We start from the raw sequence: 26,069 nt of genomic DNA on the forward strand, positions 1-26,069 counted from the left end.
TCTTGTCCATTGTGCTTCCTATTGCACCAAGACTATTAGTGATCTACAACAATATTTGTTAGAATTCCATTATAAAGAATAATTGACTGTATACATACTCTCTATCACCATCAATATCCTGCACATCCTTAAGATATAAGGAAAAATCGATCACTCCAACCTGGTTTAAAAAACACACACAAACACACACCAAAGTTTAGACAACTCTTTCTATAAAGAAAAATGTAAGATGGCATTTCTTATTTTTTTACTATTCACTGTTTTCATAACTTAGGTTAAACATTTAAATTCCTGTCCCCTTAAAATAATCATTTACCTTGTAGTATCTGAATTTTGTTAACAATAAGGCTCAAGAAGTCAGAACATTCCTGTTATGGTTGATGACTTTTAAAGCAAATGATTTGCCTGACTACTCTGGAAAGTGATCAGAGATAATGGAGATAGAAGAATCCTTAGCAGCCATTTAGCCTACCCCCTAAAGGTGGTTAAAATGACAACCAAATACTCCTATCATGTAAAAATCAGAGGGACTAGTTAAACTTCTAACTCTAAATATTTTGTGACTTAAAAAAAAAAGTATTCTGGTCAATATATTATAACTTACAAACTTGCTGAAAACAAAGTTCCATTTGAATGAAGTTAGCCTGGATATTAAAGAAGGCATGGAGAAATTCTGACTTCCTCAGTACTTGTTAGTGACTTATGAAAAAGTGATGGTGCTCTCTGCAAGAGTTTTTTATGAACCAACCAAGGCCATACTCTAGGAATTCTCAAAGGAATTCCCAATCTTGAGGAGTCTTTTGGGAATGGGGAAAAGGACTGCTGAGGTTTGCCTTCAGGAGACCTTCACGATAATGGGTAGTAAATTACTGTGAGAGAAGTGAGGATGCTCTCCATATCCTCTGAACACAAAGGGGGAAGAACTATGATCTATGTATACATCCTTTGCTCAGAAGGGAGTTCATACATAAATGTTGAGAAGCCACTATCACTAGAAGGTTATCTTTATTTAACAGAAAAATTACCATAGTAAAGCAATCCCTCCATTAAAGGGCTTTAAGTTCCAATTTAGACAAAGACTGGTTTTGTAGAAGAATCAATTTTCACTATAGAATCATAAGATCCAAACACCCGATGGGCCTTCTGAGGCCATCTAGTCCAATCAGTGTCAAAGAGTTTCTTCTAGACCTTGGAGATCCAGCTTCTATTAAAGAGAAGCTCATGTTTCTCCATATATAGCTTACTTTTTTGGGGGAGAGGTGAGGATAGGGGAAGGGAGAGATGAGAAGAGGAGAAAGAAATTGTTTTGAATTTAAACATCAAATATAGAGCCTTTCTATATATACAGAGCAGAACACAAAAAAAAAATATGAAACTATAAATCTCATTTCATAGTAATTGTGTCTTTTACACCTATATATACAGGCAATCCATTGTATTTTTGGGTAGCTCTAATTCTTAGAAAGTTTTTCATTTCATCAAGTTAAATCTCCCCTTCTTCACCTTGTACTCACTCTTCTTCAGCCCTCTCAAATACTTAAAATACCATCCCATCCTTTCTAAATGTACTCTAGGCCAAGTATTTCCATTTCCTTTACTGATCTTTATATGGCATATTCTCCAGTCTTCCCCAGATCACAGGCACCATCTTCTAGACAAACTCCAGTCCATTTATGTCTTTCCTGAAATCCAGAGTCCACACAGTATTCTAACTCTAGCTGGACCAGGCCAGAAAAGGAACTATTCCCTCTCTACTTCTCTAGCTTTTCTTTTCTTCATGTAGCTTAGGAAAGCATTATCTAATCGTTAAGAAATCAAGAATGCACCAGTAATTGTTAAAGAATCTTTGGAAACACTTAAAACACTGGGCCTATAACTTAAACTTCCAAATTGTTATTTGTCCCAAGTATATCCCATGTCTTTACAACTAGTAATCAACACTGGTTTAACTCAAGTACTTTATTGATAGCAAGAATTCTGTTTTACCTGAGAGTCCAAATCTTCTCCTTTTAAACAAAGGTTAGCATCAAGAACATTGAGGCCCACCAGCAGACCTACAATTACTGTTCCTTCTTCTTCCATCATCAATGCCTCAGGTTCATAGAATTCACTAAGAGAGATTGGCAACCACCAAACATATGTTTATTTTAACAATAATGCTGACATTTATATACAAGCTTAATTTGGCATGTTGGTCTAATACAAATTGTAAATTTTCCCCAAATTATATTTGTGGACATTTAAACTTGATTTTTAAAGTAACACAATTAAAGGCACACTGCTCATGAATATTTATGAAAACTATTATGACTTTTTAGGGAATGATACCTGCCAGAAAAAGGTCCATCCTACCCTCTGTACCAATTGGAAAAGGGAATTATATGGGAAAAAATTCTCCTACTATTAACCATAGGCAATCAGAAGAAGCAAAAAACAGATACACTAATGCTATTTACATAAATACAAATGTCAAAGATGCACTGGGCCCCCCCATGTAAAATGTAAAATTTAACATAGCAGGTATCATTGATCCTATAAATATAGACTTTATATATCAAGTTCTCTGACATTTATATGTTGACATTCTTCTGCTGATTGGTCAAAGTAGTGAAATCTTCTTATGTTTTTTTCATCTCAATGAAAAATAATCACAAAGTCTATGTTACTTTCTCTAAACCCTTCAGAGTATTCATTCCAATAAGGACCAATAATTTTTAACATCAAATAGCTATTATTAATACCAATAACAAATTTTCCGAATGTTACCAGTACTCAATAAATGAAAGAATTAAAAAAAAAAATCCTATGGCTGTATAATAAATGCTATTCTTTAGGCAACAATAATAGCTCATATTTCTAGGGCATCTTGAGGGATTTCAAACCTTTTTTTCATAACAGGCACTTACGGCTGATGGCACGAAGTATTATTCCCATTTTGAAGAGAGGGATGTTGAAGTTCAAAGGAGTTAGATGGGTTTTCCCAGTGTGACATACTGGTTAAATGTGAAAGCCAAAACTAGAATCCAGAACTTTTAACTTATAAAGCTATTTCCACAACATTGTTCTGATTCCTAGATTATGTTATAAATATTGCTACTATAATTACGGTCAAAGAGAATTTTTAATATTAATATGCTAATCTGAAAAGAAACCATATGCCATAGATTCTTGCCTAAAATAAACATCATATATAGGAATATTTTTAATCAAACATTAGATAGCTATTAGAAATTCAAAAAGATTATAGGATACCTTAAGAGATGCTTATTATCTATAAGTACTTTCAGATAATCTGCCAATTTCTTTTGCATGAGTGCAAGGTAAAGCCACGCCCTTCCTCTTCCTACTGCTGTCCTAAAATCAAAACAAATGGATCAAAACACCAGCAAAAAACAAAATGTGAAAAAGACCCCAATGTAAGTTTTATTCATTTTTAAGAAACACAGATTAAAAAAAAAAAGTTCCAATATATATACAATTTTCTCTAGGAACCTGAAAAAATTATGCCTGATTTAAATAAAAGGATACAAATATTATTATAAAATAAAAATAAATAGATGCCTTGGATTTAATTATGGGGCAACAGTTTTATGACTTGAGGAAAAAAATGGATTGTAAATAGCTATTTAAAAATAGAAATCATGAAACAATATGGGAGAAAAATAGAACTAAAATCCTTCTAGAGCAGATTTAAAAAGGTTATTCTGAATGGTTAATTTTTTAAAATAAAACTGGAATTAATATTCAACCCAATTTAGTTAATAATACTGGCAACTACAGCAATAATACAAAACCAAGGAAAAGGAGAGAAAGCTCAATCCATTTTTAAGATGGAAGCAGACCATACTTGGATATAAAATCTGCCTTTCAAGTTCTAGTATGATGTCAAACTGACAGCAAAATAATTTGATTGGAATACTATAAGCAAGTGTGTATGGTATACAGCTTCTAGAACTTCTGTCAAAATTTTAGGAGAATTTTTAAAAGAAATAAAATTGCTATACCTCCTTTAATCATCCCTCCTGCAAGCCCAAAAAATAAACACATTTCTGCAATATTTCTGCTTCTTAAGAAAACATGTATAACAAAGTGACTATTTTCTTCAAAAATAATTGGAATTTAGCCAACCTGATTTCTTGGGCACCTTGTATTTATAGAATTATACCAAATTTCAATGACTTGTTTTCCATTTGATTGTGGAAATGCACAATGATAACATATCTGAATTACATTAGACAGTAACATTAATATTAGCATGTGAAGCCAAATTTGGTCAAGACTTATACTCTACATATTTTAGAACCTAAAATTAAGTCCTCATTCTTGGGTCGTAGCTCAAGAACTGAGAGATCTGAAGATATGTAATTCAGCTTCTTCACTTTGTAAAGAAGGAACCTGAAGGCAGGATAGTAAACTTCAGATGAAGACGACCCCAGGTCCTCTGACTCTAGAGCCAGTGTTCTGTTTCATGAACTATATTTCAACCAGCCATTAGTAATCTACTAATTTATAAAATGGAACGAATACCTCTGAGATTTCAGAGGAAGGTGAAATAATGTGAGAGTGTAGTGTGAATACCTATCCTAGTAAGAAACAGAAGAGCCTTTGGAAATTAGCTAGGGTAACTTCCTCATTTGACACAAATGAGGAAACAGAGATCCAGAGTTTGTTAAAGGTCCTGATCATAAGGTAAAAAGTGTCTTAAATGTCTCAATTGTTTTGCAGTCTAAATATAATGGTTGAGCTATTAAATGTATTATGTTTAGCTGAATAATGTTTATATGCATTAGGAAGAATTGCAGAAAAAGTTAAATTTCTTAGAGAACTGAAATTATACCAGAATTTATATAATTACTTCTCACTTACTTTAACTCGGGCAGATTTTTAACACTAGTTGCTATATCTGATGCTTCTGGACAAAGTTTCTCCACCAGCTCCAGGGGACCAAAGAAAGACTTATTTTGGCCAATAAAACTCTTCTTAACTACAAGGCATGGAAAATACAAAATTTTGTTAATAGTGTAAAGCTTCAAAACTTCTTTAATCCACAAAACTACAACCCCAAATGGTACTTTATCATTACTACTTTGTAAATCCTTGACTCTTCTGAGTTCTGAGAAACCTTAAGAGATCATCTAGACATCTGGTATGTTGATGCACAACTGATTCAGAGATTGAGGCTGATGGCTCAATGGCTCTGGAATTCTGAAATGAAGTAGACTAAGACAAACCATCAGATATCCACTAAGAGTAGCTCCCAATATAGTGAAATTCCCAGGATGAAATAGGGCATCAAATTACCTGAGGAGTGAATTAGCTCAGGTTGGAAATAAGAGTAGATCAAAGTAGTAGTAGGCTCAGAGCCATGACCAACTACCTTTCCAACCTGGCTGATAGAGGGAGACTCAGTCTTAAAACAAAGAAAAAAAAAAATCACCTAGTTTAGCCTCCTTACTTTGCAAATAAGAAAACTGAGATCCAGAGGAGACACTTGCACTCCAAATCATACTATGAATCAATGGAAGAGCCAGGACTAGAAGCCAGATCTTTGTGATACTTAATGTTCTTTCTATTATACCACACTTTCTATAGCTGATATAATTTTTGGATTGTTTTGTATGGATAAGGAGAAATATGTTGTAAGTAGAAAAATAAAACCCATAAACAAACAGTTAAGGCATTTCTAGGTTAATTACTCATCTATATCTATATCTATCTATCTATTGACAGATTCCTAGGCTAATTACTTCTACATAGAAATATATATACTGAATGTTCATTTGAAGGTAGGTATTACAGCTAAACTATTTAAAAAGAAAACCCTTCTTTTTAATTCTTACTATCAACATAATTCACTTCTTCAAATTATTCTTCTAAATACTTCAGCCCAAATTCTTATATTCTACAATACAAGGATGCTCACCTTTCAGGCCATGTTTGAGACAATGCTCCATCACCACAAAGAACTGTTGCAAAGGGGCGTAGTCTGCATCCAAGCTTCTACCTAGGCTCAGGGCTGACTGGATCAAGACTTTAATACTCAGCTTCATCATATTCATCAAGTTGGAGCGTTCTTCCATCATTTGGCATTTAGCAGCTGTTGGTGAAAAGAAGCCATGCCTTGCTTAATTTGACTAGTTAAAAAAATGAGCTTATCTGCTATTTGATGGGGCCTGAAATGGACCCTACCTATGGAGATATGGTAAGCAAAATTAAGTTCCAGAGACAGCAGGAGTTTGCATTATGCACTTTGGGATTCTAACGGATTTATTATGCACATCAAGGACAGAATAGAGTCTAAAAGACAACATATTTGCTGAAAAACTGATAGCAAGCTGATTTAATTTTACTTTTCCAGTTTTACCTCCCATGAAACCTTTCCATCTCTCCCTACCCCCATTCCACATTTACCCAATGTTTCTCAGTTTGCCAAAGAATTCATCCCCTAAAAATCAAAAATCAGAATAAAAGACTTCTTGTACTCAGCTGGGCTGATCCCAGGGTTCAGTCATTATCACCACCAAGCCGACTTTCAAGCTTGCTAATAAGCTCCAGAGGCACAACCTGGAGACACTTCCTTCCCCCAAGTCAGCCCAAGGAAGGAAGCCGTCAGACAAACAATACTAGTAACAATAATAAAATCAGCTCGCAGAGTGCTTTTCTTTTCTTTTCTTAAACTAGCATTTTTCTCGCCATGCCCTCAGGGAACCAAACCCATATCTCCATTTTAGGATTTTAAGCTCAGTCAAGAAGCTTCGGAGATCAGGAAATCCAACCCCTTCATTTTACAAAGAAGGCCACAGGCCCGGGACGGGGCGGGGGACAATATGCCCTAGGCCCGGCTCGGGCGCGCGGCCTGCAGGCCAGCATACTCGCACCCCGGAGGGGTCGGCCTCTTCCAGGATTCGGCCGTCTCCAGCCAGGCCCTTAAATTCTCTATCCCGAGTCCCCGCTAGTCGGCAGTCCGCGCCCACTCCACTCCCTGGGCTTCCCACCCGCCAGGCGTGCTGCAAGGACCCAGGGGGACAGGACTCAGGTTACTGCATCACCACTGGACCCCGAAGACCGGGAAGAGGATAGTCAGTTACCCCCGGGGCCTTCTCCCGGGCTACCCAAGGATGTTGCCTAGGAGACAGCCTCACGCTCTCCAGGGGCTTCTTGGGATTGGACGTCTTGCCCAGCCGCCTTGCTCTCTTGACCAATGAAAACACAAAGATTCGCGAAGTACACCTTCCTCCTCGCCCCAATTCAGGGCGGGGAAGGGACATCATCCCACCTCCAATTCTTGGGGCGAGAGGGAAGGATGCAAATAAGAGAATCACGCTCTTCTCGCAGCGGGAAGTCCCTAAATCTCGCGAGGCAGTGGGAGAGACGCCATTTTACGTTCTTGTTCGGTTTCAGTCCTGACATGGTGCCTTCCCGCGCTAAATGGGCTCCGGCGTTTCAGGAAGGGGCGGGGCGGCTATAGTGTTCTGCGGTCACGGGGCTAAAGGAAAGATACCGGTCCCTCATTTTGTTAGCTAGTGTCTCGGGCGCTGGCTCAGCTACACTTAAATCTGATTTTGGTTTAACTGAAAGGGGAGCTTAGGCTGGGAAATTTCGTCAAGGCTTAGTGACCAGGGACCCGCGGGCGTCGCCCCAGACCGGGATCGGGGTTCTGACCGTCGCAGTCTGCCCCTCCTTCGGAATCCTGTTTAGTAGAGCTCTTTCCCCCGGGGGCCCCTCCTCCTACAGCTTCACATTCGCTACAAACTTTATCCTCCCCATGCACTTTACTGTCTGCGGCTAGGCCTGGAACACAGCAGACCCTCAATAAATGTTAGTTGAAATAGAAATTTCCTTTACTCATCTCCTAAAAGACGGGCGGGGGACGGGTGTGGAGAGCGGTGAGGAAGCACTGCTGTATATCCCTCACTCTGAACACTGAGGTTCTGGGTTCAAGTAAGATTTTTTCCAGCTTTGGCCTATTTACCATCCCTGAACCTCAGTTTCCTCATCTGTTAAATGGAGAGTTTGGGCCACACGGCTCTTTTCCAATTCTATAAAAGAGGCCCCTCTGAGAGTCAGCTCCAAGCTCAGAGCTATTTTGTCAGCTTTGCCTTACCTCATCAACACCCTGTTCCTCAAATCCTCACCTAGATTATTCATTTAACACATTTTTTGGGGAATGAAAGAAACAAGCATTACTGAATACTTAGCAAGGCCCAGTAACTTCGACGCCATTAACAGAAAGACCATGTGAGGTCCAATTCCCTGTATAATTCAGCTCCTTCCTTCTCATTAATAGAACAGCTCTATGGATTTGTTTTAATTAATTATACTATCCCATCATTTTGATCTGGTAAGAGATTGTTTTAAACAGGAAAGGACTAAGTAGATGGCACCTACTATGTTCAAGGAATGGATGAAGACACATAATTGAGAGGAGCATTTGGGCTGGAATCTCAGTTTAATAACTGTGAACAGCAAGTCACTTTACTTTCAGTCTCAGTTTCTTTATCCTTAAAATAAAGAGTACAGTTATATGTTCCTGAAGGTCTCTTCCACTTTTTTTATTTTAAGGTTATTCCAGCATAATGAAGAGACTAGGTTTTTGTGAAAGTGAATTCTGAAGCTTCTTCTACTCAGCCTGATATTAAAGGACTGCTGAAAGAAATGGGATTGTGTCCCTATTGCTGAGCAGTCAGTATCTCTTATGGGGGAGATGGAATATATTGTATAAGGTACAGTAAGTAGGGCAATTTAATTGGAATGCAAAACAAAAGGGCCATATGGACTAACCCTGTGATTTCAATGATGGGGAACTGCCAGGTGAGGAAACTATTAATGCAGCACAGCTCCTCAGGAATGTTTTGTCTTGACAGTTGCCAAGAGCATGAGATTTGCCCAGTCATTGAGTCAGCTTGTGTCAGAAGCAGAACTTGTCTCTGGGTCTTTAGGGTTTTCAGGCTAGTTCTCTACTATGCAACATTCTCTGATTATAAGGAGTAATGTGAAATTCTAAAAAGAAGGTTTGGAGCCTAATTGTGGAAAGCTTTATATGTCAGACCAGACTGCATCTATTTTATTAATTACTATTTATTACAGAGATGCTACTAAAGTTTCCAAAGCAGGGAAGTCACATGATTGCACTTTTATTTATGAATAAATTTTGGAAGCTGTGCAGAAGATGGAATTGAGACAGGAAGATCAATTAGGAGGCTAATGCAATGGTCCCTATAAGAAGTGTTGAAGACCTGAATTAGAGTGCTAGGTGTGTGAAAGAAAATCGAGATGTGAAAGCTACTTCAGATGACATTGAGCATCTGATTGGCTATGGCAGGAAAAGTGAGGAAAATTTGAGTAAATCAGAGATGGTGGACTTGGGAGGAGGGCTGGGTTTTGAACCCTTCACTCTCTACTCTTCAATTTCTTACTATCCACTTTTTCCTCTCTGTTAACAAAAATCCATAGGTCTCTTCCTTCCCAATCCTTTACAAATCTTCACTTGACATTACTACCCCTTTAAGATACTAGTCTGTATTTGGGTCTTTCATAATTAAGCTCCAATAAAATGCCATTGGAAACTTAGTGTTCCCAAAGAAAGAACACTGGGAAATGAATATAAACTGCATTTTTGTTTTTCTTCCCGGGTTTTTTATACCTTCTGAATTCAATTCTCCCTGTGCAACAAGAAAACTGTTCGGTTCTGCACACATATATTGTATCTAGGATATACTGTAATTTATTCAACATGTAAAGGACTGCTTGCCATCTGGGGAAGGGGGTGAAGGGAGAGAGGGGAAAAATCCGAACAGAAGTGAATGCAAGGGATAATGCTGTAAAAAATTATCCTGGCATGGGTTCTATCAATAAAAAATTATTAAAAAAAAAAAAGGAAACAGTGCCTCTTCTTCTTTCCCTCCTACACAGTTTCCAACCCTTTGTAATTTGGCTTCTAACCTCATCATTCAACTGAAAGTGGCTCTCCAAGGTTACCAGTGATTTCTGAGTTGCTACTTGGACAGTCTATCTGAGTCTTCATCATTCTTGACCTATTTGTGTGTAGTCTCTGACATTGTTTATCAGCTCCAACTCCCACCTTTCCTTGTAACTAAGTATATACAGCTAAGCAAATTGTTGGCTCTAGGTCTGACAATGTATGCCTCTTTCCATATGTTTAACCCACCTCTTCTGAGAAGAAAGCATTCTACAGTCAGATGTCAAAATTGGTCACTGCATCAAAAGGAATTTTGAAGTATTTTAGTGTTTCTTTTTTACATGATTGTGGCCAAGGAGCAAATTGTACTGTTCTTATTACTTCGATCTGTATCACTCTTTAACTCCTTTGTGTTTATCATTTCTTTCAGTGTACTTTTCTAAACTTCAGTGACAACTTTGTTCAGGTCTGTTTCAATCTTGCATCTTCAGATGCCTGCTGAGCATCAACAACAGAATGTCCTAAAGACATCTAAAATTAAAACTGAACTTGCCCTTCAGATCTACCTTTATTTTTATATTAATATTGAGAATACTATAAGTCCCAGTCACTCAAGTTTACGATCTTTACATTGCTCTCTTCCTCCTTTATTCCCATCTAATAAGTTGTTGAATTTTGTTCCTTCTACTTCCACAACACTTGTCACATGTGTTTCTATTCATGTGACTTCTATCCTAATTCACATCCTCCACACTCTTGCCTGGACTATTGCAAGCTTCCTAAAAAACTTCCTGTCTCTCCCATTCAGTCCGTTTTCCACATTCTAGTAAAAATAATCTTCCTAGAGCACAAATCTTAACAAGTTCCTTGCTCAAAAATTGTCAGTGGCTCTCTGTTGCCTCTAAGATAAAATATAAATGTGTCAGTCTCACATTTAAAGCTCCCCAGAACTTGGCCGCCTATCTCCTGCCTTTGTACAGATGACTTTATGTTGAAAATATACTCTTACTCTGCTTCTTTCTTTAGGAATCTTTAGTTTCTTCCTTCAAGACTTTGTTCATGAGCCACTTCCTATTAGAAATCTTCCAATCTGAATACAGAGGACTGGCAAGACTTACATGAACTGATGCTAAGTGAAATGAGCAGAACCAGGAGATCATTATATACCTCAACAACGATACTGTTTGAGGATGTATTCTGATGGAAGTGGATCTCTTCGATAAAGAGAGCTAACTCAGTTTCAGTTGATCAAGGATGGACAGAAGCAACTACACCCAAAGAAAGAACACTGGGAAATGAATATAAACTGCTTGCATTTTTGTTTTTCTTCCTGGGTTATTTATACCTTCTGAATCCAATTCTTCCTGTGCAACAAGAAAATTGTTCGGTTCTGCATACATATATTGTATCTAGGATATACTGTAACCTATTTAACATGTAAAGGACTGCTTGCCATCTGGAGGAGGGGGTGGAAGGAGGGAGGGGAAAAATCGGAACAGAAGTGAGTGCAAGGGATAATGCTGTAAAAAATTATCCTGATATGGGTTCTGTCAATAAAAAGTTATTAAAAAAAAAAAAAAAAGAAAGAAACCTCCCAATCACTTTAGTTAACTATCCTCTCCTCAAATATTATTTATGTATTGTTTACATAACTGCTTACATACTTCATCCCCTCAGTAGAATCTAAGTTCCGGGAAAATAGGGACTATTTTTTGTTTTATCTTTGGATCTCTAGTTCCTAGAACACTGCCTTGCATATAACAGGCTTTTAATTAATGTTCGTTAGACTGAATTCAGTATAATTTAGCTTTGTGAAAAGTCAGAATCTTGGTTATTGCCATGTTATCATATTTACTTGAATAATCCTTGTTTCCCCATTTGTAAAACAAGAATGACACCACTTATTTTATTTCAATTCCATGAGGAAAGAGGATGAACTCTGAATTTTGAAAAGGAAAACTTGTTTTAAAAGTCTGCTAAACGTTACCATATTAACACAATTTTTTTTGTAAAGGAAAAAAGACAACTTTACAGAGGAAAAATGGAAGCAAACCATAGATAGGAAATTGTAGGCTATTTGGATTTATTTCACAGGAAAAAAATATTAAATAAGAACTCTAGATGATCCGTTTCAAGAGTGGACAATTTAAGACAAAATGATAGTTTCCATAGAATTGGGGTTAGAATTATCTTTTTTGGTTTTCAAAGCACTAACAATTCCCAATGGAAATGTCTTCAATTATACAGGTGAATAACTTCTCTTTAGGGAGAGTGCTTTGAGGAGGAAATTGAACCAGTGAAAATAGAAATTGTGGTCCACATTTAAGGATGAATGATGACAAACTTTTTGCTAAAGCAACACTGACAAATCTTAGGGAGCAGAATTGGATTAATAGAGTTGTTGTTGTTGCTGTTTATCTTGCTTTCTCCAAGAAGAACATGACATCAGGGAGGTGGTACCGTGACACGAAAGTGAATTGGATTTAAGTGAGGGAGGGCTGTGCAAGGTCACCTGCCTCACTTTCCCCTCCAGAATTATCTGGGTCCAGTAGCAAGATATAGATCAAGATGACTGGAGATGGCTCTGGATGCAATAGGAGACCTTGGCCTTTTTAAGTTAAGGTCTTCAACAAGTCTCAGGATTGCTATCAACACATTATTTCACAGATATTATCCAGTGATTTGGCATTATATTCTTAGGGGAAATTCTCAATATTAGTAGATTTTTAAAATATAAAATTGCTACTAAGCAAAACTGATAATTACTAAGAAATATTAAAATGATACTATGAAGAGATGGAAGTAACAGCATTTATGTACGTTAAAATCTAAGTGATTGAGGCCTTGCTTTAAAATAGATTGTTGTGTAAGATGTAATACTGTATGTATAAGGAAAATCTACTTCACAAAATCTAAGAAAGGAATCTGGTTATTTTTATACAGTTGCTAAGAAATGATTATGTTAAAGTAGTCAGGTGGAAAGCCACTACATATATGGAAGATGAAAGAATTTTGCCACTTTCTTTAAATTCCTCCTTAAAACCTTTAATGTTGTCCAAATGTATTTGTACAGTGATGAAATGGGGAAAGTTTAAATGCAATAGCTTTTCTCAATCTAAAGCTATTACTGGTCAAGAAATATATTATGAAATAATAAAAGATAAAATAGTTCAGCAATAGCACTTATTTTATACATATAAACTGTGGTAATGATGTGGCTCTTTGGGTACTCAAATACCTGCCATTTGATAAATTTTTTTCCCCAAAGGTAGATTTTAGGTAGTTTACCTTTTGTATTAGAGAATTCAGCAGTGTCACAAATGCCAAAATGAACTGGCTGGCTATATCTTGGTCTGAACAGTCTGGGCAAATGATATTTGAAATAAATGTCATCCATACTTTAAAAGGCAGACTGGCATTTTAAATTAGTGTTTTTGAAATTAAGGCTAAAGAGGCTGCTGAAAAATAAAGACCATTTTCACAGAATCGCAGATTTAGACCTGGAAGGTTATCTAGTCCAAATCCCTCATTCTATATAAAGATACTGAGGCTGAAAAAGGATAAATCATCTGTGCACACAAGTCACAGAAGTAAGTTTCAATCATCTGACTAAATCTTTCTGTTGTACCATACTTTTATTGTGAGATTCATCCATGATTTTCTCCAGGACTACTTTCTCCATATTTACCCCACAATGACCATTCCAAATAGGCCCTTAAGATTTTAGCTCTTTTGAAGTATTCAGAATCATTAAAGGAAACCCTCAAACCATTCTCTAACATTCAAAAAGCAAAATAATTCATATGTAAAAAAGACATATGCTTATACATGATACTTTCAAGAAACTAAGGTACCTAACCTAGTGGCAAAGAAATGGAAAGAACACTGAATAGAGAACTGGGAATCCGATTCAAATCTAATTACTTTTTCTAATAGAAAATAAACTCCTTGAAAGATAGATTGAATTTTATTTTACATCCCTGTCATCTAGCAGTGTCTTGTCCATAGCAGGCACTTACATTATATTTGTTGAATTGATTAAATTTCTGATATGTCTTCATTTGCAACTCAGGTAAAGACCCACATTAAATCACCAGTTGTTTAGCTGTGTCCAACTTGACATAATCCATCCCATGAACTTTGTCTATGGGGTTTTCCTAGCAAGCATACTGGGGTGGTCTGCCATTTCCTTTTCCAGGGTAACCCCATTTTACAGAAAAACTGAGGCAAATTGGTGTTAGGTGACTTGTCCAAGATGACACAGCTAGTAAGAATCTGAAGCCAGATCTGAACTCACATTCCTGACTCCAGACCCAGTGTTCTTCTCTCCATGGTACTACCTAAATGCCCCTATTAAACTCCTACCAAATACCAAGTCTTTTACTAGGCACAAAGGTAGATATGGAAACATGATCCCTGATTTCAACTAACTTATGGTCTAGAAAGAAAAATGAGAGGCTCAGATGACTTCTAAATTCACATTTTCCTATGAGTCTATAAATCCCAGGGTCTTTATTACCATATTATAGAAAGTATGATGGTGATAATTTGGCTGTTATCACTGCTTTTTTGAATTTAACATTTTGAGCAGAACTGCTTCTCCTTTATCTTTTATATGTAGCCATAGTGCTTTTTTGAATTTAACATTTTGAGCAGAGCTGCTTCTCCTTTATCTTTTATATGTAGTAAATTATTAATTTAGAGATTTACAGAACTTAGAGCTGGAAGTGACTTCAGAAACCAGTAAGTAAATCTGCTCATTTTCTAGTGAAGGAAAAACATCTTCATGATGTTTATGCCTTATTTTAGCTTTCATACCCAGTACCTACTACTTAAGCTAATAACTACTTATTCTCTCCTCTAATCTATCCTTCAAACCATTGTCAGAATAATCTGAGGGTTCTCAACTTTTTGTGTCATGTACCCATTTGGCAGTCTGGTAAGGCTCTGGACCTTAACTATTGGCCAGCTGCATTGCAAAGATGTCTGAACACAAGAAAGACTTCCATTATGTATGAGTTAGTGGTGAGTCAAATAATTATAGGACTTCTGAAATAATGAGGAGTGTGGAAATTTAAAAATATTTGTAATAACTCCCTATGTGATATGAAAAGGCCTGTGACTTCTGATGGAGACAAAACAGAGGAACTACCGATACAACTATGATTTATGGCCTATATTCATAATTAAAGGAAATACTAAATTTCAGTTAGAAGTCAGTAAAAATAAAGATGAACCCTTATTTTATTTTATTTTAACTCTTTTGTATGATTCCCCCCCCCCCCCATCCAAGTTCTAAGACTGCTTTGAATATGTGAATCCCACATTAAGATTCCTTATTCTAATGCACAATTTTCCAAAAAAAAAAAAAAAAAAGGAAATCTGAATTAGTTCTGTATTCAAACCCATTATAGTATTTCCTCATCCTGTCTATTCAACCTTATCTCACACTGCCTCCAGCAGGGTCAGGCCCTTCTCTTTATTATCTGCCACATCATACTCACTTTCCTCATGATCTTTGAACCTTTGAAATACTCTCCTAATTTCTTTTCATCCATTTTCAAGGGATAAACTCAAATCCCTCCTCTTCCATGAAGCCTTCCCCTAAGGCTCATATCTTTCATTATTTATCATCAAATTTAATTTTAGAACTTAGTTATTTCTTCCTTTACATTGTAGTTTTTTTTTTTTTTTAAATAACTTTTTATTGACAGAACCCATGTCTGGGTAATTTTTTACAGCATTATCCCTTGCATTCACTTCTGTTCCTATTTTTCCCCTCCCTCCTTCCAACCCCTCCCTCAGATGGCAAAGTCCTTTACATGTTAAATAGATTACAATATATCTTAGATACAATATATGTGTGCAGAACCGAACAGTTCTCTTGTTGCACAGGGAGAATTGGACTCAGAAGGTATAAATAACCAGGGAAGAAAAACAAAAATGCAAGCAGTTTATATTCATTTCCCAGTGTTCTTTCTTTGGGTGTAGCTGCTTCTGTCCATCCTTGATCAACTGAAACTGAGTTAGCTCTCTTTATCGAAGAGATCCACTTCCATCAGAATACATCCTCAAACAGTATAGTTGTTGAGGTATATAATAATCTCCTGGTTCTGCTCATTTCACTTAGCATCAGTTCATTACATTGTAGTTTAATTGTTTATCTGTATTTGTATCAAGAGAGAATTTTAGAATTTTATATTTCTCCCACAGTTCCTAGATACATCAGACTTTCACAAAGCTCTGCTATATTGAATTCATGACTTTTTCCATATTTTGTCATAAAGAACCTATGTACACTAATATTTTCACAGAATCTGGTTCACTGTAATTATTTTGCACATACATTTCAGCATAATGAAAGGATTCACCTATCCAGGGCAACTTATTTGAATATGCTGTACCTATTAGTCAGAAAGCAAAATACAAAGACCTGCCAAACTGGAAAAACAAAAGATATATGCCCACATATCAAGCATTAAAAAACAAACCAATTTCTGAAAAAAACTTTCTTCAATAAAACTTTCACAGAAGTGAAATTTCTTGAGAAATACCATATCATGAAAGCCAATTTGGTAAAAATAGACTTCACAAAACATCCTTAATTAAGAAAAACAGTATTAAAATTTCAAATCTTATAATATGAAATGATCAAAGACATCTGGGATGTATAAATAGGCTCACACACACAAAAGAAAGAATAATCCGGATAATTTTGCAGCTTCACTTTTTAATGGAAGCTACTGCTCTTCCAAGAAATGGAATATGTTCAAATAGTTCTTGAGCATCTACTATATTTAGGGCTTTGATGAGAACTTGCAAAAGGAATATAAATGAATAGAAAACAATCATTATCTTCTCACATTCTGATAAGGGAAATCAAATATAATTGTGAAATAACATTGCAAGAGAGGAGTACAACCCAAAAGGTGTTCCATCAATCCTAGGCAGTAAAAGTACTATTATGCCTTGTTTTATGCATGAGGAAACTAAAAACTAACATGACTTGTTCAAGGTCACAAAGCTAGCAGGGGCAGAAAGTAGCATATCTGATTCATAACTATGACATACTGTGACAAATTATGTTCACAATTTTATGTTCCCAAGCTGATTTTAAAAGAAACTAATCTGCCCAGGGTTACTAGTACTAGTTACTAGTGCTTTTTAAATATTAAGTATTAATTTTTGAAGTGAACTACTGGCTTTGACAGTAGTTTTCTAGGTACTATAGCGAGCTGTCTCTGGAAATTCAATAATTATATTAAAAAATGAACTAATTTGTTTCATATTGCACCCCTAACCTTTTATGTGGCATGTTCTTTCTTACACAGTATTCAAAATATTAAATGCTCCATTAACCTGTTTAATAAAATATTTTCCTATTAAGAATATTAGTATAAGATACATTGGTATCACAAATCTTTCCGCTTAATATAACTAGGTTTATCCTACTTTCTGGTAGTAGATTAACCATTTTGACAGCACTTCCCATAGGATTCCATTTGTTCAACAGTTAATAAATCCTTACTATGTGAACTATATACTGAGATAGGTAAAAACAACTACTATGGAGGTTTGGAAAGAGAAATTACTGTCTGACTGGTGGAGGGTCGGAAAAATTTTTATGAAGGAGGCATTAGAACAAAAGGAGACAGGGAAAAATAATTCAAGTAGCAAAGGCCAGTTTTTTTGAGTCAGGAAGATCTGAGTTTGTTATGCCACAGTTCTCTTTAACTGTCCTGACTCAATTTCCCTGTCCCAGTTTCCTTTACTGTTCTGTCTCTTCGCTCGGTTATAAATTAGCAAGATAAAAGAGTAGATCTCCTGATTCTTTTATGGATTTACAATATTCCTTTAGAATATTCCAAGATAACCCACGATATCTTTACTTCTTTGTCTCTGGATTTTTTAGGGTTTTATGGCTTCCCCTCCCTGATAAAAACTTTCCCTCCCTTTCTCTTCTTTGTCTCCAAAAAGGTATTTAAGAAGTTGGGGTCTGGCAGCTGTATGCTGGACGCTGGATTCTTTGGGTCCTCCAGCCCTGGGACCAAAATGGATTCCTTGGTCCCAGTATACTTATCTCTGTCTGACTGGATAATCTGAGACGAGAGTCCTGTCCAGTCAATCTTACTCTCCCATTAATAAAATATTAAAACTCTCTAATCTCTCTCCTGCCTCAGTTTCTCCGGCATTACAACTTTAAGTCCAGTGTCTGCCCCAGAACAAGCTATGTGACTCAGTATAAGTTATAAATTCACAGTGCCCTACGCAATGCTCCCAAATTGCAATTTTGGGAGCAAATTGCAAATTTTTTTATAGAGTCCATACAAACAATTTCTCATACTGCTGAAATCAAAGGTCCAGAGAAAAAAGGGAGGAGAAAAGCATATATAAACATGGTGTAAATCGTTTACATTTCATTTGCATAGAAGTTTTATGAATACCAGTTCCATTTCTGCAAACCTTCACTTTAACAAACAATTGTTAGAGGAAATACAAAGTTTAGGTAATAGTGGTTCTTGGCCTCATGGATCATATGGTTTAGACAAACTTCAAAAAACTATATACCAATGGAAAATTGTTTTTTTCCCTAAATACTGTCATTATGAGAGATTATTTAATTGGCTTTTCTCCTGTCTAAGAAGGGCTGAGAGCAAAATAGTTTTTGTAATTGTGTTCATATAGTTCCTGTGTTTGTCTCGGCAGGTAGAACCCCAAGTATTTTATATTATTTACAGTTATTTTAAATGGAATTTTTTTTGCTATATCTTGCTGGTGGACTTTGTTGGGAATATATAGAAATATGTGGGTTTATTTTGTATCTTGCAACTTTGCTAAAGTTGTTAATTATTTTCACTAGTTTAGAGATGATAATGGGCATCCTAGCTTTACCCCGATTGTACTTGGGAAGGCTTTTGCTTATGCCCATTATAGATAATGCTTACTGGTGGTTTTAATTAAATATTACTTATCATTTTAAGGTAAGCTCCATTTGTTCCTATACTTTCTAGTGTTTTCATAGGAATGGGTGTTGTATTTTGTCAAAAGCTCTTTCTGCATCTACTGGAATAAAATTTCCTGTTGGTTTTCTATTGATATGTTGACAGTTTTCCTAATATTGAATGAGCCCTATGTTGCTGGTATAAATTCCACCTGGGTTATAATGTATGATAGCAAAATTGCCTTTAAAGAGAAAAAAAAAAGCAAAATTTGTCTTCAGTATCTCATCTTTCTTTCTTGAGCTTCTTGCTATCTGCTACTGCTCTGAGTTGCCCAAATCTTCTAATTGCAGACTCCACATTCCCAAGCTTTATCCTTTTAAACCCTGATCTTCTGTTTCCCTAAGAAAAACTATTCAATCTATGGAAATATGTTTAGAATAATTGCACATGTTTAAACCTATATCAGATTGCTTGCAGTCTTGGGAACAGAAGAGGGAAGAAAAGGAGAAAAATTTGGAACTCAAGGTTTTGCAAAGATGAATGTTGAGAGCTATTTTTGCAAATATTTAGAAAAATAAAATACTATTGAAAGAAAAAAACTATTCAGTCATCTCAAACTAGTGTATGCTCCTTAACATTTTATAGGGGTCTAGTGATACAATCTAAGGAAGTAATAGTAATTATGTACTTCCCTGATTGATTAGGTTTAGGCAGAGATATTGAAGGGGACTCTAGAGAGTTTGGACTAAATGAACTCTCATGTCCTTTCTAAATACAGTGAGATTTTGTGATTCAATGTACCTTAAAGCATGAGTAATAAATAATCAAATAAAAGAAAGATTTTTACATTGGCTGTTCCCATTTAGATCTTTATATCTAACTAGGTTAAAACTAGTTCTTTTTCATAATCATAGCATAACAGAGCTTTGGAGTTGAAAGACATCTCAGAAGTGACCTAATATCCCAATATCTCTAAAAGATTATTATCCAGTCTCTGTTCAATTTCTTCTTATGATAGTGTAGTCACCGTCTCAAAAGACAATACTGGGTGATGAAAGAAGCTATAGCCATGGAATCAGGAAACCTTGGTTCAAATTCAGCGTTTGCACCTTACAGCTCTAGGACTTCAATTCCACCTGTATCGACCCATTTACCTACCTACCTTTTCTAAGCAGATACAGGGTTAAGCAAATGTGCGAGGGACAATTAAGTAAAACAAGTATCTTAACTCCATTCCATCAATATTTAATGTTTTAATCACAGATTTATTCCAGCTGTGATAAAACCCCACCTATTGTTAGAAGTTAGAAACAGATAAACTGGGATTTTTAAACTTCTGAGTACTGAAGCCATTGTCGAGTGCTGGAACTATTTTACATGGAACAGTTATTGTTGCTGTAATTTTCTTTAAAACCTGTCTCAATCCATGTTTCTCTAACAAAAAGATTAACGCCCCCAATCTCTCTCCAAGTAGTCCAGTCAGAGAAATGAGGGTGTGTGTGTGTGTGTGTGTGTGTGTGTGTGTGTGTGTAAAAGGAGGGGAGGAGTATGATTTATTTTGATAAGACTTTGGCCTGGCTCTCCCGGACAGCCGCTTGTAAGTTTACTTTTTGGAGTGGCACCTCGTACGGAGCCGGCACACTTTCGGCTGCGGCCAGTCCAGGGCTCGCAGAGCCTCCCAGCGGGCTCGCCCCGGCTCGTTTGCTTACCTGGGCTGGCGGGGCTGTCTCCGCCGCTGCCGCCGCCACCGCCAGAGAGTTTGCTCCGGAGCCCGGCGGAAGAGGCTGCGGAGCGCAGCGCGTGTCCACAGCTCACCGAGAAGTTCTCGGACGCCTTCCTGGCCAGTGAGAGAATGGGGTGCGACCAGCCTGCGTCGTCCCCGGCCGTCGCCTTACTCCCAGCCTCACTGCGTACTTCGTTTGTTGGGGGGACCTGAGTCCGGTCTATGATCTCGAAGTCTTCCCGCGGATCCACAGCGGGGGAGTTACCAGCCTCCCCTTCGGCCATCTTTACACAGTCATCTGACACCAGTCAGGAGGAAGCGGGTTTGCAGCCGCCCCAGCTGCCCGCCCGCTCTCTTGCTCGCCCGCTTGCCCCGGGCAGCAAGCGCCCTAACTAGCGCCCAGGAAGATGCCATCGAACCTTGTGCCTTTCTCCCACCTTAGGTGGATGGGGTGCGCAAGCCAGCGTGGGCTGGAATGAATTTTAGGGAGTCTTCAAACTGTGGTGGGAAAGAGTGCACTTAGGGGAGTTCTCAGATGCCAGGCGGTAAGAGTGAATTTGGTGAGGGATTCTCAGATGTCAGGGATTCTCAGATGTCAAGAACTTGAATGGGTTTCAAAGCCAAAATGGGCAGGAATAAGCTGTAGCAACGACTTTAGGAGATTATTTAGGCAAGAATAAAAATGGAAAGAGTCAGTGTCGCCAAGGATGCGCTTTGAGTGCTCGCGAGGGGGTGGCTTTTGGAGTAGATTTCCCCGGGCTTTGGTGGGATAGTGTTTGGGCGGTGGGGTGGGGGAGGGCGGAGTTCTTTGTGGAGAAAGCACCAGGCTTTCCAGATTCTTTGTTCACGTGACCGCAAGCGTCGCACTAATTTCAGTCCAACGTTGGGCAGACCTGAGGGGCCGTCCTGACTTAAAGCGAAATTAAGGAACTAAAAGTGGGGAAAGGGATTTGGGAAGTGATGACTTCAAGAAGAAATGTGAACATTGTGAGCAGCAATCGCTGCATTTGTTCTTGTATGCTCAGTGCCCAGCACAGGGTAGGCACCTAAGTAGGCATTTAAACACCTGATTAGTTGCTTTTAGGAGAGGAGGAAGCTCAGAGCTTGCACGTGCCCTCTTCTCTCCCCTGATATCATTACCACAGGCCTTTATCACCTCATGCTTGGACTATGGCAATAGCCTGCTGGTAGGTCTGTCTAACACACGTCTCTCTACTCCATTCTCCACTCAAATGTCAAATTACTCTTCCTAAAAATCACACATGTTACACCCACACCCATGTCTCTCCAGTAAACTGAATGGTCTTCCTTGTTAGGTAGGGGGTGAGCTTCCTGTCTTGAGCTGGCATTTGGAAGTTACTCAACAGATACACAGAAGGGCAAAACCATTGGCACTTTCCTCAAGAACCTTACATTTCACTGGGAAGAGAACATGTAAATAACTTGCTACAAGCAAGATACAGAATTGAGGGAAGGTATTCTGAGAAATGAAGACAACTGTTTCTGTGTGTGGGGAAATTAAAGAACGCCTTCCACAGTGAATGAAATTTGAACAGAATCTTGAAGGGTGTCAGTGAAACAGGAAGTAGGGATATGGTGGAGTAAAGAACTCCAGGAGTGGGGGATAGCCCACTCCTCCTTCCCTAAATCTACTTCCAGGTAGAGGATTCCTGAAATGAAAAGGAGGTTCTATTTAAGGGCAAGAGTTCTATGATCTTGTGAGAATTAACTCTACAGAAAGTCTTTTACAATTCATATTTGGAAGCAAATGCTCTATGTTGATTACTTTGATTTTTTACATCAATATTTAAGATATTTTAATATTTTAAAATTAATATTTTAAGAAATAAAAAGGACAAAGCCTTTTTTTTTTTGTCCATAACTCCTGTTCCTAGACATTATTGATTTACATACTTTGGTGGACCAAGTGACCCTTCCTATACATATTCTTCCTCCTGGCCACTATTTTCCCAGTTGTTTCTCACTAATACAGAGCTCAGTTTCCCTTTCACACTCCTTCAACCCCCAAAACTGAAGGAATGGGCAGAAGATCTTGCTTTAGCTTATATACTAATAAAAGATGTCGTGCCATTTAAAATTAGTGCCAAAAACCCTCAAAGAAAACATTCTGAAATATGAAGGAGTTGGGCTAATTATCTTTTAAGCCCTTTTCAGCTCTAAAACTATGATCCTTAAATGATCACATAAGGTTAGAAGTTGGGTTTCTCACTTCCAAAGATTCTTTCCCAAGTCAATAACTGTCTGACAACACACTAACTCTGAGGTTTGGGTGCCATCTTGTGGATTACAAGTAGATGAGTTCTAAACAGTTTCCAGCACTTTTTTTTTCCCCAGGCCAATTTGGTTATGGCTTACTTAGCACTAGGAAAAAAACCAACCAAACAAAAAAACTTGTACTGGGATCATGGCCCTAGAACTGGAAGTGATTTTAGAAGACATCTATTCCTACCCCTTCATTTTATAGATAACTGAAATCTAGGGAGATTGAGTTGCCCAAAGTTACAAAGACACAGGGTTGAACCAAGAGCTTCTGACTTCAAATCTGAAGGTTTTTCCATCTATATCATGGGGAGGAAGATTGGGGTTTGGGAGTAAGAATACACTTGGAATAAAACAGGGCATGAGGAAGTAAAAGAAAAAAAAAACCCAAAAAGTCCTTTTCACCCACAGTTTTTAAACTTTTTAAAACTTTTAAAACCAGTTTTTATAAATAATTTTATTTTAAATATTTTACAGGAGAAAAATGTAAACAGCATTGATGATTTTTTTTTTTTTTCATGGAAAATTGTTACTGGAAACTTCATTCACATATGATGGGAACACTTGGATTCTTTTTGAGTTGGAAAAGCACTGGTTTACAATACTGGATTTAATTCATATAATACACTGTGGTATGAAACCTTTGATACCTGGTGGAAATAGCACTGATGGGGAAATTTGCCAGATACTTGAAGCAGGACTCAGACTGGGCTTTGTGTGAGGTTCCTTCAGTCACTTCTTATGGCCCATTTCCTATTCTTATGGCTTCTTTGGATTAAAAAAAAGTCTCTGTTGAGATTCAGTTAGATTCAATAGAATTGTCCTAGAGTCAAGAAGATCTGAGTTCAAATCCAGCTTATTAGGTGTTTGATCCTGAACAAGCAACCTAACTTGTTTGCCTTAGTTTTGTAATGCTGGAGAACTGAGGCAAGATAGAGATTAGAGAGTTTTAATATTTTATTTATTGGAGAGCTTAATTGATTGACTGGACAGGATTCTCTTCTCAAAGTATCCAGCGGTGAATGTGAGACTCCTAGGTTTTTTTTAATAGGCCTCTAGTAAGAAGAGAAACAAAGGCAGGAGAAAAAGAGCAGGGATTTTCAGGGATAGATCATTAATTTGGTTCTAGCAGGATGGGGGTGAAAACTATAAATTCTTACCAACTGGGAGGCTAGAGTCAGGATGTCTGAACAAACAGAAGTAAAGATGTCAATTAGGTATCTGAGATAGTCTTATCTTTTGGAATGTTTAGAGTGGGTAGTACAGCCCTAATGGACAGGAAAAAAGGTGGGGGTTGCATACTAACTCAGGGCAATGGAGATATAATTCAGGGAAACTAATGCAGGAAAACTGAAGTAGAACAGTTCAAGGAGACTGTGGCATAACAGTTCTTCATATGTAAAATGTGGATAATAATAGCACCTACTTCCCAGAGTTATGAGGATCAAATAAATAGTAATTTAAAAATACTTAACACAGTTCCTAGAAATAGTAAGTGCTATATAAATGTTAGTTCTTATCATTATAGAGGGAGGCAAAGCAATGGAATGAGACCCTTTGGGAAGTGAGATTAGCCCTGCTTTGCCTATAACATAGAGACAACAGTGGAACTCATGATGTCCTAAGTGGGATCTGGGGAGCCAAAAACCAGATGATAGTTTAAAAGAAGAACTCTATATGCTGTTTACAAATTCTCTGCACCCCTTCTTTTCTGCTCTTTCTTCTCTTCTTTTTTTAATTGCTTCTTTCACAATGCCCTTCCTTGGAGCTGGAACTTCCTCTGAGAAGACAGAGCCAAAGGCTGCAGCATCTGAGTTCCAGAGGGAAACTGGAAATAAAAGATTAGAGCTGGGGAGCTGGTGGAAACACATCTTCTTTACCTTCTCGTTTTAGTCCATGGGTTTGCTATGGCTGGGGCATACCTTGTTCATTCCACCAATTCATTCCCAGGACCTGCAAATGTGCTGAGATTGGTCTGGGTTTCTTTTCATTAGAATATAAGCCCTTTGAAGGGCCTCTTTTAATAAACCCAATGTTTAGCACAGTTCCTGGCACATAGTAAGCTCTTAATAAATATTTATTGATTGATCTTATTTACAATAAACCATGTGATCCTAGAATGCTAAGTTCTAACTTAGCAGGGGATAGTAACTTAAGAGCCATTAGAAGGCAGGGTTTTTGATCTAGGTATAGAAAGTAGATTTTCTATTCTGCCATATTGAGCAATATTCACTCAAATTCCCTGTATTAATTTTAGTCCCATCTAGCAAAGGGTTAATCTGAACTGAGTTGCTTCACAGTGTGGTAGAAGTCTCTTAGGAAAAGGCTACCCAGTACAGAGCAGAAAGGGACCTAGTGTCTTCAGGATAGTGATACAAATAGAGAGTCATCTGGTGGCCAGTTTGGATATTACATGCCACCTATGGATAATCCATAGCTTCAGGCTCTTTTTTCTGTAGGTTTCAAGAAGATAGCACTTGAATTGGGCAATTAAAAAGCCTCATGTAGGAGCAAATAGTTCATACTTGCATACACTTTAAAATTTATTATAATATAATATATATAATATAATATTATTATTATAATATAATATAATATATATTTTGTTTGGCTTCTTTGGACTCTAGATTCCTCATTTTTATAATGAAATTATGGCAAGTTGGACAAGACTATAAATAAAAATGCTATGCCTAGGATAGTCTTAGGCTGATGATCTCTGAGGTATTTACTAATTGTAAGAACCTATAAGTGGACCCAGTAGCTTTGTTTGTTCAATTTTGAAATGTTTGGGACAGGATTATAGGGCAGCAGTCTGTACTGACTCCACAGATATCAGTGTGACGTGCTTTCCAAGTATCAACCCGCTTTCTTTTCTTATCTTTTTTTTTTTTTTTTAAATTAAAGCTTTTTATTTACAAAACATATGCATGGATAATTTTTCAACACTGACCCTTGGAAAACTTTCTGTTACAAATTTTCCCCTCCTTCCCCCATTCCCTCCCCTAGATGACAAGTAGTCTAATGCATGTTAAATATGTTAAAATATATGTTAAATCCAATATATGTATACATATTTATACAGTTATTTTGCTGCACAAGAAAAATCAGAACAAGAAGGAAAAAAACCCAAGAAAGAAAACAAAGTACAAGTAAACAGCAGAAAAAGTGAAAATGCTATGTTGTGATCCACATTCAGCTCCCACAG

At 37.2% G+C, this 26,069-nt stretch overlaps 1 protein-coding gene across 5 annotated transcripts in view; it reads right to left on the reverse strand.

Annotated features, from left to right (window-relative positions):
• RUFY1 (RUN and FYVE domain containing 1) overlaps window positions 1–21,341 on the reverse strand; it is a 38,952-nt gene extending 17,611 nt beyond the window's left edge. The window contains exons 1-6 of one of the 5 annotated variants that reach the window (XR_007950775.1): window positions 20,571–21,341; window positions 5,924–6,097; window positions 4,867–4,984; window positions 3,253–3,354; window positions 1,987–2,110; window positions 99–160 (exon numbers count right to left, since the gene is read on the reverse strand). Coding sequence is in view for 4 of the 5 variants with exons in the window: in XM_051978723.1 (XP_051834683.1) it covers window positions 99–160; window positions 1,987–2,110; window positions 3,253–3,354; window positions 4,867–4,984; window positions 5,924–6,097; window positions 20,571–20,868 (878 nt within the window). In the remaining variant the exon portion in view is untranslated. The other 4 variants (XM_051978723.1, XM_051978724.1, XM_051978726.1 and 1 more) reach the window with 4 other exon arrangements.
• Window positions 21,342–26,069: the final 4,728 nt, after the last annotated feature.

This window comes from Antechinus flavipes, chromosome 2 (assembly GCF_016432865.1).
Source record: "Antechinus flavipes isolate AdamAnt ecotype Samford, QLD, Australia chromosome 2, AdamAnt_v2, whole genome shotgun sequence".
Classification (NCBI taxonomy): Eukaryota; Metazoa; Chordata; class Mammalia; order Dasyuromorphia; family Dasyuridae; genus Antechinus; species Antechinus flavipes.